At 37.5% G+C, this 19,547-nt stretch overlaps 1 protein-coding gene across 1 annotated transcript in view; it reads left to right on the top strand.

The window, feature by feature from the left end:
- Positions 1-17,692, top strand: part of LOC144033574 (uncharacterized) — a 35,721-nt gene extending 18,029 nt beyond the window's left edge. The window contains exon 3 of the mRNA XM_077541759.1: positions 17,389-17,692. Coding sequence (XP_077397885.1) covers positions 17,389-17,550 — 162 coding nt within the window. The 3' untranslated portion in view covers positions 17,551-17,692. The remainder of the gene's footprint in view (positions 1-17,388) is intronic.
- Positions 17,693-19,547: the final 1,855 nt, after the last annotated feature.

Below are 19,547 nucleotides of genomic sequence, written 5' to 3'. Positions count from 1 at the left end.
GAGGTCTTATTTTTTTCAGTTGCATGTTTTTTTCTTTTCAGATTCAGATCTTATTTTTTTGGGTTTCAACACATTTTTTCAGTTTCAAAACTTTTTTTTCACTTTCAAATCGTTTTTCACTTTCAGATCTTTTTTTTTTCAGTTTCAGACTTTTGACCCGAATGTTACGTGGGGGCGTGGTGTCAACTGAGCGGGGCGTGGAATCATGAGTGACAGCTGCACAAAAGCGCTTTGGAAACACCCCCCAGTGACAGTGCCTTCAGGGAACGTAGGAATGAAAAGAACTCTTAACTCAACATATATACACCATATTCGTGTGTTTGGCAGCATGTGAATTGATATCAGTGACAAAATTCCACTTCAAAGTCTGTTTTAGACAGTACTCAGCACCATTTACGGTCTAGCAGCAATAGGTTGTGCCAGGTTTGCCGTACAACAGCGACGTTTAAGCGTCTAATATGTCCGATGTCGATGTCGGTATTGTGAACGCATCGTATTCTCCCGCTGGCGTCCGGCCGGTTGCCGCCAGGACAACCGAATGCACAGGTGAGACATGCTAAATAAGTGTTGCAAAATCATAACAAACAGTAAGGGGCTGTTTTTTTGTGACAACACATTTTTTGGCGTGACGCATTATAAATGGGGGACTTTGTCAAAGCTGAGCTATCGGTAGCATTAAGTATCGGCCACAAGCAAGCACTGCGTTGTAAACAACTGAGGTAAAGCTAGCCAACTTTTCTTTTTACGCGGTCAACTCCGCCGCACTTCATTTATTTCTTTTCGCCCTTTTGTAGGATTTAAGTTTGTGTGTTGGAAGAGACGCTTTCACGGAGAACGACATCCGCTTTTCAAAATAAAGGATCGGTTTTCAAAAATAAAATTCAATTCAAACGCAGTTTAAAAGATGTTAGTTATTATTATTATTATTATTATTATTATTATTATTATTATTGACAGTTTAAAATATGTATCACTAGAACACAGTACCAATTCACATTTCACTGGGAATGCACTCTTCTGGGGTGATATTGAGCAATAACATTGATATGTACAATCCATCCATCCATCCATCCATCCATCCATCCATTTTCTTGACCGCTTATTCCTCACAAGGGTCCCGGGGGGTGCTGGCTCCTATCTCAGCTGGCTCTGGGCAGTAGGCGGGGGACACCCTGGACTGGTTGCCAGCCAATCGCAGGGCACACAGAGACGAACAACCATCCACACTCACAAGCACACCTAGGGACAATTCGGAGCACCCAATTAACCTGCCATGCATGTCTTTGGAATGTGGGAGGAGACCGGAGTACCCGGAGAAGACCCACGCGGGCACGGGGAGAACATGCAAACTCCACCCAGGAAGGTCCGCGCCTGGACTCGAACCGGAGACAATACCTTTTTATATTTTGTGAAATTCAAGATCAACACAACAATTTTCAGTTTCAAGTTTTATTTTTTCAAGTACAAAACTTTTGGCCCTAATTTAACTCCATAGTCACACATATTTAGTTTCATCCACACAGGAAGAATTAATGAATAGTTATCGTAAAATGTATAGTGAAGCTAAGCCACACTTGCACAAGTCTTTCAAAAAAAAAAAAAAAACTCCACTCTGCCGAGCTGCATGTTAAAACCCTGGACGGCTGTGAGCTGAATAATACTCAGTGACATCTTGACAGTTTAATACAGTTAAAGGGTTTTACTGTGGAGCTTTAGATACTGTAGACTGTCAATGGTTGGAAGTCTCACAGGGTTTTACAGGACATAGAGGAGCAAAGCGAACGTCATAGAAAAAGAAAACAAAGGCATGTGTCAAGAATGTAGTGGTGAAATATTTACAGAATCGCCACAGAAATCTAAAATAACTCATCATTTCTCCCCAAATTTGGCCATATATTTTATCTTTTAAAATATATGCATGCCACATAACGTTGTTTCCACCTGGCATCATGTCTAAAGATTCAAAACAAAACAACTTTTTTCCATGCCTGATGAAGGGCTACAGCAGGGGTGCCCAAGTCCGGTCCTCGGGAGCCCCTATCCAGCCTGTTTTCCATGTTTCTCTCCACCAACACACCTGATTCATGGTCAGGGTCGTTATCAGGCTTCTGCAAAGCTTGAGCTGATGAGCTTGATTTTATTCAGCTGCGTTGGAGGAGAGAGACATGGTAAACAGACTGGATAGGGGCTCTTGAGGACCGGACTTGGGCACCTCTGGGCTACAGTGTTAATTTCCCTAGACCTCCAATGTAAGCTGAAGTGGACTTTTTAAATCACTAACTATGTGGAAATAATTTTTTTCCTCATCTTCACGATATGTTACATTATTGAAAGTTCCCTGCAATAACGTAAGTGTTACTGGTTCCACATGCATTACGTTGGTGGAGAAAATACAACAATCACATTGGAATTCCTTCTTAGATTTAACAAAAGAAAACAAGGAAAAAGTAACTCTTTGCTGTTTCGTTGTGAATATCCAACACCTGTGACCTTTGTTGTCCTTGTTGTGCATTCGTTCAAGCCACAAACAATTTCTCACACAATCATCAAAGAGCTGTCAGTGTTATGTGATGGATCACATTAAACACTCCTACAACAATCCAGTACTGATGATATGTTGTAAATGTTTTGTCCTTCTTTGAAGGGCAAAAGAAAAGATAGAGGTTAAACATTCTGTGGTTGCTCTGCCAGGGGAGTCAGTTGGTAAAGCAACTGAGGTCCAACCAATGACCAGACATAAGGGAGCACATTCAGGCCCCTGGCAGTGCAGTTGCACACCAGCTACGGTAGGACATCATCTAAAAAGGATGGTATCAAGGGCTGGACATTGAAACAGACACCGACCCTCTGGCTAACTAAGAATACAAATACTGACTTCACATTGGCACATTATAGACATTTTCATGCAACTACTTCACAACAAAATTTGTCAGGTTAAATCTGTATAACGCCAGTTTCCAATTATTTCTGCTACAGTGCAGTGGAATGCATCAATTAAATGAACGTAAATGTAACTTGGTTATTTCACTTATGTTTGAAATGACTGTGTTTTGGGGCATGTTCTGTGTTGTTAGACCCAGAATCACAGTCCAGTCATCTTGTGCCATCCTCTGTATACCAGACTTGTTGTGTTATTGATTTAGGCATGCCATTGGTGCTTTATGGCAAATTAATTACCCGTATTGCTTTGTCTGTGTATGGATTAACAAGAAAGAACTGCCATCTATCCCCTCGCCATAATTAGACGGCATCGCGTTGACTGCAGAAACTACTGTGCAAGGTCCGACCAACAAAAACAACAAAACATTCAACACAAGAATAAGTATGTCCTCATACCAGGCTTAAGTACTTGCGTCCGGACTAGACACTTTTTTTTTTTTAATTGTCCCAGACATGACTCGGACTCCGAGACATTTGACTCGGACTTGTCTCCGACTCGGCCATTGACAACATCTATATTTTTATCGACTCGACTTTTCCTCTCACCGTATCGGTCTGGCCACTCAGTAAATTTTTTTTTCAATGTTTCACAGAACCAATTATTATTATTTCTTTTTTTGTTTTTACTATTGTTAGCTTTGCAGCGGCTAGTTAGCAGTTAGTGGTGTAATATTCATCAGGATAAATCCTGTTGGTTGTGGAAGCTCTGGAGTAAAGCTGTGATCCACTAAGGTGTGAGACACTTGACTACAGCCCTGTCTCATAGACTGTACTTTGGGGCTTGTATCTATAATAGAATGTTGGGTAATGTGATTTAATTTAACCTAGTCAAGCACCTTTCCTCGGCACACTGTTGATGAACGCCCTGGGAGCCACATAATCACCAAAGAGAAGCACTGAAAATCTTGTAAGCAGCTTGCTGGGCTTTGAAGCCACATTTCTATTATTTCTGGAACCGCTCCAAAACAAGACATTACGTACCTTACATTGTAATAAAATATTTATAACAAATCAAACATTTGCAGCTATTTATCAATCTGTCTCATGTACCCATGGTACTACTGACAAGGAGTCATTGAGGGATAATTAATAGTAAATTACATAAAGCATCATCACAATCTTAGCAGAAGGTTTGGAATAAAGAAAACAATGTCACCAGTGTCCTTCTCTTCCAATTTTCAACATATGTCATACCTATATGCCTACAATTTCCTGCAAACTCTCTTACGCCCGGCCACTTCTATACGCAGTATCATGTGGCTCACAGCCCAGCTCATATCTGAGCTAGCCGCATATTGTGAAGCACCATCAGACTTGAAGAGAGGAAGTCAAGTGTAAATGCATTTCACACAGCAGTGGCTACACAAGTGTCCAAGCTCCTCTGATTTGCTTTTACAGCCCTTTGGAAGGATCGAGACTGGCTCTTCTTGACTGCAAAGAAAGATTATTTACTGTAAGAAAAGATAAGATAAACTAACATTGCCACTGTACAATGACAACCATTTAGGCCTTATTTCTTTTACTGTAAGAAATAAGCAATGAAGTCTGGATGTTGTGTAAAGAAAAACAATATATTTGCAATTAATTTCATAGCTATATTCAACTGAATACACGACACCAACAAGATATTTAATGTCAACACTGCTAAACTTTTTCTTTCTTTCAAATATAAATGTTCATCAGTTTGAACGTTACTTTCATTGGACAAAATCAGTACCAGTAATGTAAATATTTTGGCTTTGTCTGTATAATGTTTGTCAAAGATAATACTTTTTCAAGTTTTGTTCAGGTCACAAATGGCTATGCTGTTTTTAATGCAACATTTTATTTTCTTGTTTTAGCAAGAAACACAATTGATAGAGATTAACTGCAACATACTTTTCTTTACAAAAAAATAAAATAAAATACACAGGTGGGAGCAATTCCAAGTTATGTTCTTCAGCATAAAATAAATCATCATCATTTGATATTTTTTCCAAAAGAAACACGGATGTACCATGTACTGAATTGATGCTTCAGCTGAAGGGGTTCAATACATTTGAGACTACAGTATTCATTAAAAGTAGCATTTTGTGTTGAATTTAGATCAAACCACTTTTAATAATAGTTTATTTCTTTAATTTTGACTGCAACTGTATGCGGTGAGGCTGAGAAGTTTGATCCCGCTGTATTTGGGACACTGGTTAACCCAAACCCTGGGAAACGAAAAACCAAATGGTAAGCGGCAAAATGAACACAAAGTGGACGCACAACCGCGGAAACAGTAAATCAACACAAATGACTTACAAAAAAGAGCAAATACAACTAAACCATAAAATATACTTACAAAAAACACCCCAAAAAAATCCAAGGAATCAAAAACAAGGTAAGGCGAAACAAGCTATCAACGTTGGGAGTCAAGATTAACAAATTGGTACACAGAGGTTAACAAACAAACAGTCTGACGCCAAATGACTCGCTTCGCTGATTGCTAACCAGCAGCAGATGTGTCTCAGGAAGATCCGCCCAGTGACACTCAAGGTACACTTAAAAAAATATAAATAAATAAAATAAAATAAAATAAAAATTGAGCAGAGACATGACGTATTGTTATCTTTGAAAATTAGGTAGTACAATATAGATAAAATTTCCTCCCCAATATTCTCCGTATACTAGAACTTTGCTCTATTTTTTAATTCACTGTGTTCTCAATCGTTAATTTCATTTTGTGATTAATCACTAAGATGAAAACGCACATTGAGAACTTTTTTGACTATCAGTTTGACATTGTTCTTCTTATTCCCAGTGTATGATTTTTATACCAGATGTTTTCCATTATTTTCTTTCTACCTACATTTATTTTCATGTATTTGCAACACTGTCCATATGTGTGATTTAGTGTTGGGTGTTATCTATGTAAGGGCCCATCAACTGGAGCATTGTGAAAGCGATAACGTCGGAGGTACACCTTCTTATCTCCAGTGTGAGGTCACTCCAACAGAGTGCACTGTGCTCTATCTATAAGTAAGCCCCATTAAGGAAGTTAGTTTGCTGTCAATTTGGTAACTGTAGATACACTACTGTTGTTTGTATGACAGTAAGCTGCTATGAGATACATGATACACCACCAACCATTTCCAGTGTTGGGAACACACTGATACATACAGTAGCCAGAGGTGATTTAGCAGGCTGGCATAAAGATTATCACTATCAAGCCATGCAGCTTGCACTGAGAGCCTCCAGCCATGGTCAAGGACAAGGAGCAGCCTGTCACAGCAGGATGGAAACAAGCTGCTAACAGTGGGGTAGAAAAGAGAAAAAAAAAATCCCAAAGGTAAGCAGCAATAGTGACATGAGCAGTGATGGACAACTTGGCATAGTGCCTGGGACTGAGCTTGCCCTTAGCAGGGCTGAATACTGGAAAGCTTAAACACAGTTCTTAAACTACCAAAAAGTAGATGAGGTAGTCAGGCAAATACCTGACTACCTCATCTACTTTTTTCCACACTTCGAGATTGAAATGTAAGTTGTGTACACCTGAAAATCATATAATCCATCAGAGTTTATTTATCTGCCTTAAATGCGTTAATGCTCGGCCTGCACACAGCAACACCAAAGTTTCAGATTTTTTTATTTTTTTTTAACTGATCATTCTACTATTTGGGGTGGGGTAATGAAAAGTTGTTGGCAAGACTGAAAATTAACACCTGCCAACACGCCAAATGCGGGTAAAAATCCATTTTGGTGGGTGGTCATAAATATTTATTCACTAATTTGACTGGTATGCAATGCTGCTTTTCCACTGGACTGGTTCCAGACCGATTAGCTTTGGTCGGCCCCAGATGTTGGCGTTCCATTGTGACGTTTTCGGGGCTGAGCGGTTACAATGGAAACACATTTTAGAACCATTTCGGAGGTGATTCTGCAGGGCCGGTCATCTGGTGCCAAGTGGGGCTCTGTCGTCCCTGTTATCTTATCTGATTGGCCGACATCGACGCAGCAAGTACTATGCCAGTATTTGTTGCTCATAACGATATTATTTGCACAATGACAAATGAATACATATTGAATTGAATTAACTCTGTGGCACGGACATTTCCTGATTGTATGCGAGGCAAGGGGTGCCCGCCGTTCTTCACCAAATTCATTAAAAAAAAAAAAGAAATATTGTTGATGTTTATTATTATTATTATTAGGGGTGTGAATTGCCTAGTACCTGATGATTCGAATCGTATCACGATTCACAGGTCACGATTCGATTCGATACCGATTAATCCCGGTACGAATTTATAAGTCGATTGTTGCGATTTTTTTTCATTCAAATTTAGAAAATACTAATCAGTAAGCTTGTAGAGTGTAAGATTTATATGAAAATGTATTATTTATTTATCTGAAATTTCAGTCTTATAGAGGTTGTAATCTGTTTCATGTTTGAACAGCATTAAAATAAAATATTAAGGCTTAATGTTCCGTTCATATAACATTCTTCCATGCTCAAGGTGTGAATCCTAAAAAAAAAAAAAAAAAAAAAAATCGATTCTGCCGATTATTGAATCGATTCGAGAATCGCGCGATGTAGTATCGCGATATATCGTCGAAACGATTTTTTTTAAAAAAAATTTTAACACCCCTAATTATTATTATACTTTGTGACTGGATGGGTAAAGGATGTTGGCTGTATTCAATAAAGCAATCTTTGTCTCATAGTAAAGGTATATTGCTTTTGGTTGACACAGTAGGTTGATCATGATGTCGATCACGTTAATTGTGTAAAACATTGTTCATTAAGTCGTTTGAGTCCGGATAAACTTTTCGTTGCCCTATGTCAAAACCTTTCCAGCTACCTTAGTTTGCTAGCTCCTAACAAAGCAACAAACTGGCTTGCAACAAACCACTCAGCAGGCATCAAGTACGAGTACAAATTGTTGTAATTAACGTGTGAAAATAGTCAGCAGGAAAGAGATATTCCTTTATTATAAACAGATTAATGTTGAATGACAATGTGGTCTGAAACTTGCATCGATCTACAAAAAGGTCATGTCTGCCTAAAATTTACAGTCATAGATTAATCCTATGACCCACTACACATGGAAAAGAAACAAGTAGCAGATATGAAGTGATCAGAGCATATCTTTGTATGTCTTGTTTGTGCAAGGTGATTACGTTGAACATCTGATAGCCATACTTGATCCTTTTCTTTCACACAACTTTATTTTGTCCCCCCCCCCCCCCTCTGGTTTACAATCACTGCTGGTGTCAGAAAGAATGATTTCTTATCTCTAGTTTTGGGATTAAAGCAACTGTAAACAGCACAGATGTTCACTATTGTGAGAACAAAAACAGGCTTAGCGACTATTTTGCTTCTGTTTTCATACTCGACCGCATGCCCTCTAATGTGAAAGCCTTCGCAAGAAAAGAAAAATTCTGCATTATTTTCCTGAGTTTCTTAAAAAATAGAAAGTATGTAAATAGTTTCTTTACTATTGTGATTTAAAAACATGAATGTCAATGTTAAGATTGTTCTATAAATACTTATTCATACAACTTAAAAAGATTCACATTTTGACTTATTAAAAAAAAAAGCAGGTTCTGTAAATAGTTCCTTCACTTAAAAAAAAAAAAAAAAAAAAAAAAAAAAAAAGGAAGCCCCACCCATTTTTGGTTAAAGCCTCCTCCGAATACAGATACAGATACGGGTAGTTATGTACTCGCTCATCCCTAATATTAATGGAATACATGTTTTCACGCAGAATGAGAGTATTCATTGCTTTATCATTTCCAGCATGGCAACAAAGTCATGGGTCAGAATTTCCCAGAATTTCATTTGACACTGCAATTTTTTTTTTGTATTCAAGCAAGCGCAAGTTAACCTTTTGGGTTGAATGAGAACATCATCAAAATGATGTGTGAAGCTACTTGTGCTTTTCTTGGAAATATTATTTGCCAATGCAAGACTTTTCTCTGCTCCAAGTCCAAAAGATGTAGTAGTTCAGTTTTTATTACAACTTATACTGACAGAGGGAGTCAACTTTATTTTTTTTTTCTTCACTTCCTGCAGTTGCTAGATTTAGTTGTATTTCGATTTCCTAGCACTGACTCCCCAGAGAATACTTCTTTCCAATTGCTGCAGGCTTTTGAACATAAGCACTTGACTTTGTATGACTGTATTCCCTCCCCATGTGCATATCTCTCGTTAGAATAAATGCATCCTACCATTTGAATGCAACCAAGTCAGCCAGACTTAAATTTACCATGATAATCCTCTATGTTCCGTCTTGCACTGTCAAGCATTGTTGTCAGCTTAAGTTGTCCAACACATGCATCCTTTAGCACACCTATTATATACTGTATGCCTTTGCTGAATTTACCTGTTTAAGATATGGTCTTGAGAATTTCCTAAATACATACCATCACTATGTGGAGGTCCACTATACTGTAGGTTCTCAAGCTGGCATTTCTGACAAAGATTAGCGAGTTATCTCCCATGGCACATTTTGTATTCATAATTCATCATGATATGATGGGAAACAAAATCAATTGCCTAATCAAGAGTTTGTGGAACATTTTAAAAAGGGCTCACTTCTAAAACACAAAGGCAATCTTTCTTTAAAGGTGGTACAACTTAAGGTTGGTTCACTTATAGCAAAAACACAAAGACATGCACACTTAGAAAGTGAGGTTTAGTGCCTTGGACCCTTACTTTTGATCTTTGGGTTAAGCCTGTAAGCAGTGTTGCGAACAAGCAAGCAGCTACTGACAAATGTAATCCATCAGCCTAGTTGACCATATTCTTAATGTTCCGGGTGACACAAGGACAAAAAGCAACAATCTTTGTACTCAGTCCACACTTCAAAACAAAAGCAAACACATTCTAACAGGTGTGTTGCACGATAAACACAAAGGCTCTGCAAGAAATGTATCCTTGCACATTAATCATATTCGGGGGTTTTTAAGTCTACATTTCCAAATCCATGGAGAGCTTCAGAGTGGCAAAGAGCAGATTACCCTACCCATGAGGAAAAATAAACAAATTTATTAATGGACATAACACAATCATCAAGTCATGAAGTAATCAGGAGACTGACAAAACAGTCAGAAAAACAACACGTAGGATGGGAATTAAATGACAGTGAAGTGTTAAGTGTGGAATCAACCCACAGTGGCCTTCTTTTTCTAACTGCTTAACATTAAAGTGACAGCAAGCCGTTTTTGTATTTTATGGTGTGAAAGAAAGCATTTTTAGCATAATGCTGTCATATCTCATTATTTGTTTCTTAACCCATTTCTGTAAGTCCCTCAGATTTAAAGTTACTGCATACCGCGCAGACACATTTAAGCCACACACTGTATAGCTTCCAATTTATCCAGTCCAATTAAACATCTTGTTATTCTCAAACACCAATCTGTACTATGGATTATCTTGCCTCTGAGTATACTTAAGAATGATCCATCATTGAACAGAAGACTAACAAATTATTTTTGTTTTACCTCATTTCATTAGACTTTGGTTTGAGAATGTGGTTTGAACAGTTTGTACAGTGGTGACTGTAGAGTTCTGTTGAATGCACAGCGCAGTGTTACATGACAGCTGCCTTAGGCACCAGCTTGATTTCTCGATGTTGTCAACAGAGTTGGTTTGTGTGGGCAGGCAGTTTGTTTGGTGATGTGTCCATGCGCCACATGAGTTAAAATGATGTTTCACACTGTGGGCTTTGCTTCCACTCTTAAAAGCAAGCAGCTGGCAGCCTCTAGAGCTGAGCTTTTATTTGAGTATTTTTCTTAAGAAACAATGTCTTTACTCCATTAAATTGAGCTGCATCACTTTTTGTGTGCAACTTGTATTTTAATGCACAGGTTTTTGTTTTTGCTTGCGTTTTCGCCAATCCAACCTAAATACTAGTGACATTTGTCTCCATTTCAACACTCAGTTACAGCCAGACACTCCAATGGCTGCACACTATCTGACACCGAACACATAAGCAAAGTTTTCAAATTGAGCGATTTACAGTATGGAACATCATATTTACCATACAACTGCATCTCACTGTCTTAAAAAAAAAAAAAAAAAGTAAAAAAGTGACATTTGAGCCTACAAGAGCTCTCAACTAGAGAAAAATACAATAACATGCCTCGTCTGTATTTGTTATGCTTTGTGAAATACAACCAGCACGTGAATGCAATTTGGAGTTCCTCTGGGCTTATCAGGCCTGTTGTCTGTTATATGCTGTAAAAAGTGTTGTGTGCATTTAAAAGGAATACGAGAAAGCAATCTGCAATGTGTGCAGAATTGCGCCATATATAAATTGACTGAATTCAACTTTTTTTGAGCAACGAAACAGATGTCAGCATTGAAGATAAATGTGGGTGAATCCACACGTCGAAGTTCAATATAAACTCAAATTATGTAATTAATAATATCTCCCTGCCTGGTGAGCCTATTGCACTGATCCACATATTTAAACAAAGAAAGTTAAGACTGTTTCTTGTGCCTGAATTATGTTGATTAAATAAGTACGGTAACTAAATAAATATAATGAGGAATATTGTGGGGGGGTTTTCAGTATCTTTCCCAGTTTGATCAATAGATTAAAAAAAAACAAAAACAAAAAAAAACCATAATAATAATCTGGGAGCAGTTCTCCAAATCACCGGCTCATCTCATTGTTCCTGCCTGTGGTGTTAGCTAGACGGTGATATTTCACTTGATTGCCCTTCTATCAGGCGAAGCTTAGAATTCTAAAAGTCATTCATGGGCCAAGCTCACTTTAACACAGCAGGTGCTGGATTTCTACTGTGAGAAATTTGAACTTCAAAATGAACTAGAGGTGGCGGAGTTGGAATAACCAGTGCTCCACTTACTGGGTAATGCACTCTTCCCACTGAGCCAGGCAGAAACTCACTCTAGTCCTCCTAGGGTTCAAATGAAAAGCAGAACTACAGAGACTCTTGCACACACCAAAAACGTCATTCCGGCAAAAATAAATAAATAAATAAATAAACCTCATTAAATTTTTTCTTAACTCATTCACTCCCAGCCATTTTCACAGAAGCGATCCTGTTCGCTCCTGGCTATTTTACTGGATTAATGCCACTGGATTAGGCCCACAGAACATTGTGTTCTATTGCTATAAAAGCATGGACCCTATCAAATGAAAGATTAAAGTCTCTTCTTTCACCAGGAAAAAAAATACGTGTTTCTATCTGTTTCCGTTTTGCAGCAATTAGCATTAGAAGACAGCTAAGTTTCATCAGTTTTCACAAATCTATTCAAAATTGTAATTGATCTTTTTTTCTAGATGGCCCTGGTTGATCTCCTTTGCTCTGTTGCCACCTGCTGGCCGTTTGTGTAATAACTACCATTCCTGCAACCGTTCTTTGCAGTTGAGAGGCTGCATCAAAGCCTTCTGTAAGCTCTAGCATAAAAAAAAAAACCAACTATAAATACGTCTTTGGGACACTTAAAACATAAAAAAAAACGTATTCACATGTTATTGGGAGCAAATGAGTAAGGAACATAAGTGACAATTGCAGGTTCCCTTGTTTACTTGTGCATCGACTCAACTTAGCAATGTTTTGTTTTTTTTCTTTCAACTATAAACATTAACATATTCAAATATTTTTAAGAAGAATGTAATGGTTTTGGAAAAGAAATTAGGATAAATTGTTAATGCAACCTGTCTCCACAAAGATGTGTAGACTGGACATCATAGGGAATGTCGTCGGAGATGCATCTGGCGGAGTGACAACCGGGTGGCAGTAAGTCGATCTAAACTTAAGCCTGCTCAGACCATGAATACAAACAAACCTATCACTCACACAAGGATCTTTGGTGAGAACCAAAGGCAGGGGTAGAGGACTTCGTTGGATGTGGCCCGCTTCAAACTGATTTAGTTAGTGTTTTCACCAAAAATGTGTGCTGGGAAGTTCACAATAGATCATCATAGTATTTACCGAACCTGTAGAGTGTAGACTGAATAACAGTCTGACATTCTAAAACAGTGGTGTCCAAAATACGGCCCAGGGGCCATTAGAGGCCCACCGTCCACTTTTTAGTGGCCCGTGACATATGTTAAAAATGGCATTTGACTCAGTTCAAATAAAATAAAAACAAAAATGTTGGTCAAAGTAAGAAGGGAGGGTGTTGAAAAACACAGGTGCTATTAAAGTTTATTTTAGTTAACTAAAACTAACAAAATAACTAAAAAAAAAAAAAAAAAAAAATTCGTTAACAAAATAAAAACGAAGATGCTTTTTAAAAAAGGAAAACTAACTGAAACTACATTTTATGTTTACAAAACTAACTAAACACAAACAAAATAAAAAATATTGTGCACAAGTAATACACATTAAAAAACAAAAAACTAATACTTAAACTAACTAAAAACTAAGCATTTATTAAAGAACTAAAACTAATTAAAAAAAAAAAACTAACAGAACCACCCTGAAAACTAATTAAAGCTAACTAAATTTAAAAAAACGAAACTCAAAGCTAAATAAAAACTAAAATGAAAAATTCCAAAACTATAATAATAACCCAACTGCCATATTACAAATAAATTGGTTTATAAACTGTAGCATTTTTCTAAATATGTAAAAGCACAAATAAATTATTTGTACAATTTTTATTATGAAACGCAATTTATTTTCATAACATGTGGCCCTTGCGTCCTTCTGATTTTCCGTATGTTGCCCTCAAATGAAAAAGTTTGGACACCCCTGTTCTAAAATCATGAACTGGACATTAAAGAGGAAAAAAAAAAGGTTCTCTTTAAATGAAACCACAATGCTGAGATGTAGGGTAAAGTAAAAGAGCTAAATTAAAACACATTTATGCACGCACACTGTAGTCAGACCAGAAAAGTCCTTTAGTCCGCTTGTTTGGTCCGGACCAAAAGCGGACTTTATTTTATCAACGTAAAAGCACTACAGTAGTGTTGAGTGAATGAGGTAGACATGTTTGTGCATGTATGAAACATAAAAACAAATGTTCTAACCCCTGCATGTATGAAATAAATCTGTCAAAGCAAATTATAAATGCGAACATTATGAGCGGATATCGAGGTACATCTGACATTGTTTTAATAAAGTAATTGGTTTTTGACGATTACAGCAAGCACAGTACTATTACTTTGGGTGTAGTCATCCCAAACATTTGCTCTTCCTCCACTGTCTACACTTTGATCCAATTAGTGGTAAACAAACACAGACTCTTTTGGTTGAAGAAGTCTACATCATTCAGTGCTTTGATTTTCACAACATGCCAGAAAAGGCAGGTATATTTTGACACAAAATGAATTCAGACATATAACAATGGAATAAAAATGTAATATGTCAAAACAAAAGAAAAAAAACTACTTAGTTCCTTAAATGACTTAAGAAATTACTATTAGAAATAGCTTATGAAAGGTTTCTGCTAAGTCTATAATTTGGCTTGATTACTACTGAGTTTCATAATAGAGTTTGCAAAATTGGGACAGATTCCTACAGTTTCACCAGTGGACTTTTGTTAAGCACTGAAGCCCCGATTGCTAAGAGCCGTGATTTATTCTTAACCTCTTTAATTTGATATTGCCTCCGAAATTATTATTATTTTTTTTTTTCAATGCCCAATCAAAGCAGACATCTTCATATACTTGCTGTCAGCTCATATAATGCCACATATGACAGCAGTCATGATACTATGAAACCCACTAGTAAATCTAGTTTGTTGTATGTCTCTGTGCCCTCCGAATCTCAAATACCAGTGTCAATGTCAACATCAAGAAATTTCATCTGTGTGACAAGGGAATGAAAAGTGAATGTTTGCAACTGAAAAGCATAAAGAGTGGTTTAATGTTTTCAGTGCACTTATTGAGATCTTAGAGAGCAGTCAGGCCTCCAGCTTCAATATGCAGACAAGATGAGAAAACAAAATCAAATAAATAGCAGTAACAGTCACGGGATTAAGAGATGTGTGGTGGAATAAAGATTGAATCAGACATTTTAAGGACAGAGGGGACATTAACACACACACGAGCACACGCACACAGGGACCTATAGGGGATAATAGTGCTACATCGCCCACCATATATTGTCATAAGCATTAGGAAAAGAAACAACCAGATACTGTAAGCACCAAAAGCCTGCCGGAAAGCCTGCAAGAAATTCAAACAAAAGGTACCTCAATCTGAGCATCCTGCAATATTTTTTTGGTCCATTAGAGTTTAAATCGAAATGTCTTCACTCTCTCCCCACAGGCACTGACATTTTAGAAATTGAAAATCACACTTTAAGGATGCTTATTATCCCAAACAGAAGATCATTATATCCATTTGTGACATTTTACATTTTAAAAATACAAAATCCCTCAATGACTACCAAAAATGGGGCTTTGGTGACAAGTCAAAATCTTTTGACAAATCTGTTATAACAAATGTGCAACTTTCTATTCATTCATTCCCCACTTTACCTTGGTTGGGTTGCGGGGGCAGCAGCATAATTATAGAAGCTGTGCATTGTGCATTGTGCTGGACTGGATCTAGTTTAGATCCTTTCAGTCTTGCACATCATCTTAAGCTATTTCCCTGCCATGGGAGATGTTCTACCAGCAGCTCACTTTCTTTGGATCCTCAGGTAGTGAGCCCACAGTAGCTTTTTGTGTGGAGTCTGGAAATATTGAAGAAACCAAAAAATACTGTTTGCAGAAATAAATAAAACTAATTGTTCATTCATTATGTTGTCACGTTTTTGTTAAGAAAACCCTTGCATCAGTTCCTTGGGATTAACTTGAAAAATACATAAATAATCTCCTCCTGAAAGTTAGAATGTTGCTGCTCAAATGAAGTTATTGATTCTCAAAAACGCTCTGCAAAGAAAATAAATAAATAAATATTTAGTGCCTCGACAAATGCCAGCCACCAAAGTGCATCACTGGGAGCTGTTTTAAAATGTCTACACAATCCAGTACTACACCCAGTACTTTTCAGTCTTTCAACAAATTATCAATCATGTATAATGGATTTAGAAACACATTTTTCACTTCAAAGGGGCTTTAAAGTCCAAATATTGATCACATTCCAAAAAAAGAAAAAGTGCTGTAACATTAACGATGAATTGATTGAACATATATTGGCATGTAAACCCATTTTTTTTCTTTTTTCATTCAAAATGTAAACATGCATAAACCCTGAATATATACCGGTATGAGAAATGAAACTGAAAAATGACAAATTTAGCTTTTGTCCAGCATCGACAGAATCATTTTTTCCCCCCCCCTCCAAAGAAGGCTGAATAAAAACATGACAAAAAGGTGGACCATCATGCTATCTGATAATATTCTTCCTTGTATCCAGTAATCTGAATAATGTTTCACTAATGAGACATAGACGGTATCTGACACTAATCACATTCTCTACAATTTCATATTACATCCCACAATTTATCTTCTTTAAACTAATTACTATCAGCAGCCTCATTTTGTCTTTGCTTTACTTCATAACCTTGCACCAAAATTTGCTTCAAGAGACATTGATGTATGTGTCAGAACGGATGAAAATAAGGGAGGTCTGATGTAGATATCCATCACTGGAGGAAGAGCAAGACTGGGCCAACACAGACCACAGACAGTAGATGAATAAGTAGTTTAAATGTCAGTCATCAGATTGTCTTTAATGTATTATTTCTTATCTGAAATCTCATTGTCTACCCAAAAGCAACCCCCAAGACTTCAAAAGTCTTCTCATTAACTGCTTTGAAAAGGTGGACTGCATCAGCGCTCTGAGGCGATGTAAAGTTGTTTTGCTGGGATCATTTCTGTGATGAATGAAAAAAATGAGATGATATATCAGTGGGACACTGACAAATAATTTTATCTCAAGTCAAAATATCCATCCATCCAATCTGTCCGTTTCTACCACTTTTCTTGTTTGGGGTTACAAGTGAGCATCCCGCTCAGCCAGCAGACTTTTGGCCGAGAGGCAGGTTGTTCACTCATAAATCGCAATGCTCACTAGACAAATAGCAATATGTACTCAGTGTTCAGAAATTGAGAGTTTACATTTAACCCATATTTGTGTTCCAATTGTGTGAAATAACCAAGCTAGCAGTGGAGCCAAGAACAAAGAAAGCTTTTAGTAGAGATTTGAATCCAGAACCAGAACCTAGTGGCATACAAAGCTGAGTGGATGCCCAAGCACATTTACATGATGCCACACGCGCACACAAAATTGTCAACGGGGGGGAATCAGTGTGGACAAATGATTTTTGGACCTACTGGTCAATAAATAGCCATGTCTGTTAGGATTTATGAAAGGTACATTTTGCCATTTGCTTTCGATATACATTCTCCATCTGATGGGCTTTATGCCCTTCTGTCCGATTTGGATGCTATGCCTTGATGTCCTGTAATAAACGATAGTTCACAGGAGTGGGGACGGACGTGCTGTAAGTCATGGCTGTGCTCTCAGTGTGGTGTGTTTTTGTTTTTTTAAGTTTCAGATTGAGTGGAGGGGTGTGTCCTCCTGCGCCGCACCTGCTTCTCATTGCCATCAACAGAATATAAGGACGAGAACTGCCGACACTCCTCGTCGGAGTATTAACCTTGCTGCGTCCTCGTTCAAGTGCCTTATTCAGATCTCGTGTACCAGATTCTAATGTCTAGTTTTGCGTCATGGTTCCAGTATTCATATGAGTCCTTTTGCTCCATCAATTTATGTTCCTGTTTCTTCGGCTTCGTGCCTGGGTGATTGTTCTCCATGCAGTATTTATTCACGTCGCCTTTAGTTCTCCTGCCCTGCGCAACTCATTTTTTCATTGTTTGTGTTCTCGTATAGTGCAGTTTATAGCCTTTGAGTGTATTTGTGTAACTTTGGTTTCCTTGCTGATGTGCAAGCTATTTTTGTTAATCATTTTCTCCTGGCAATTATACCGTGTTATAAATTAAACCATTATAAACCCTACCTTTTGTGTCTCTGTGTTCCGATACACCCGAAACTCATAATAATGTGAAGCTTTTTCTGGCTGAAATTTGTCTGGTGAAGGCTATGGCCTGGCTAAAGACATTTTGCTTCCTATGCTTGGCTTTCATAGTCCAAAGGTTTGAAATTATAAGCCATGTGTTGAAGTTTTTATCAAAATATTGACATAACTTTTGCTATAGGAAAATATTGTTCATGCTTTTTCTCCCGTCAATCATAACTGACCCATCAGAATGTTCACTCACCTCTTTTTTTCTAAAACATAAATCAAAATGTGTTGTAAGGATTTGGCCCACATTATACCAATACTTTTAAAAATTAAGTAAAAACATTGTTTATTTATCACTTTTATGATTTTATTATGTCTGCAGTGCATTATGTATGTTCTGCATTTTCCAAATAATGCAACTGGGTATTGACTTGGGCATGCACGAGTAATACCCTGTGGCATTATGGGAAAATATGCTATGTTTGTAGCATTTACCCTACGAGTATGTTCGTATGTATTTGCCAGTACGTTTGAACGTTACATGCTTCCATATTTAACAATACGATGAGATTAGTAAACATTCATTACACTTTCGCGTCATAATTGCCCTTGGAGGGAAGCCGTAACTGCAAAGTGGCCCTCAATAAAAATGAGTTTGACACCCCTGGTAATACATTATGTAGGAGTACCTAATAAAGTGTCCGATCATTGTTTAGTATATGTCTAAGTCTGCTTACTTGTAATATGCTTACATGTTGCATTGTAAAGGAAAATATCGAGATTCACTCTCGCCAAGTTATAAGTGCTTATAATGACCATCCATCCCAACAATAGTTTTACTTTACTTTCAAATTGACTGTCCTTCGTGTAATAGAATTGTAATGCCTTTGTGCAGCCTAGAGACTCTGCTGTCAGTTAAACTGTCAGCAAATTCAAGGGCTCTTCTCTTCTCTCTGTCACACGCTCCAACTATACGGCAGGACTGCTGACAGCAAAGAATTGCTTCTCACTAACTGTACTTTGACCACACAGAGCTCGGTCACATGTACCCCCCAGAGAGTCGGGAGCCTCACCAGAATAGGTTATAATCTTTCTGACAGGAACTTTACATACTTTGTCTTTCGAATTTGAATCAGGGCTGAATACACAGAAACACAACAAACACCTCACAGACTACAAAAAGGACATATTAAAAGAAAAGACTTACTCAAGCAGTAGGAACCAGTTTTAGTCTACAATATTTTAAATGCTATCACAGTAAAAGTCAACTGGTTCCAAAATTAATGTAAAGACTTCCATGAGATAATTAAGGGAGATTTGACCACCCTTGTTGAAAATAAAATGGCTCGTGTGAAAAGAAGGAAATGTAAAGGAGGACTATAAAGAGCAGTGATGTATAGAAGTCTTGAGAAATGAACAGTCGAGGGATGAAATTCTTACACATTCGGTTTATTGACTTTATGAAGTGATATTACCTGCCAAGCAGAGACAAAGAAATTGCATGAGAGCTGCTGGATGAGTGTTTCACTGTAAAATGTGATTTTTATGCATTGGTCTAACGCTAATGGAAAGGAACAATGTAAAGTAGATATACTCAACCACAAGAACCAGTTTCCTCTTCTGGACAATAAACAAGTTGGTATATTTGCATTAACCCGCCTGCTGTTCCTGATCAGGTTTGTAAG

This window comes from Festucalex cinctus, chromosome 13, assembly GCF_051991245.1.
Source record: "Festucalex cinctus isolate MCC-2025b chromosome 13, RoL_Fcin_1.0, whole genome shotgun sequence".
In the NCBI taxonomy this organism is placed as follows: Eukaryota; Metazoa; Chordata; class Actinopteri; order Syngnathiformes; family Syngnathidae; genus Festucalex; species Festucalex cinctus.
The sequence above is the reverse complement of the archived record's forward strand: the minus strand, read 5'-3'. Positions and strand labels throughout refer to the sequence as shown.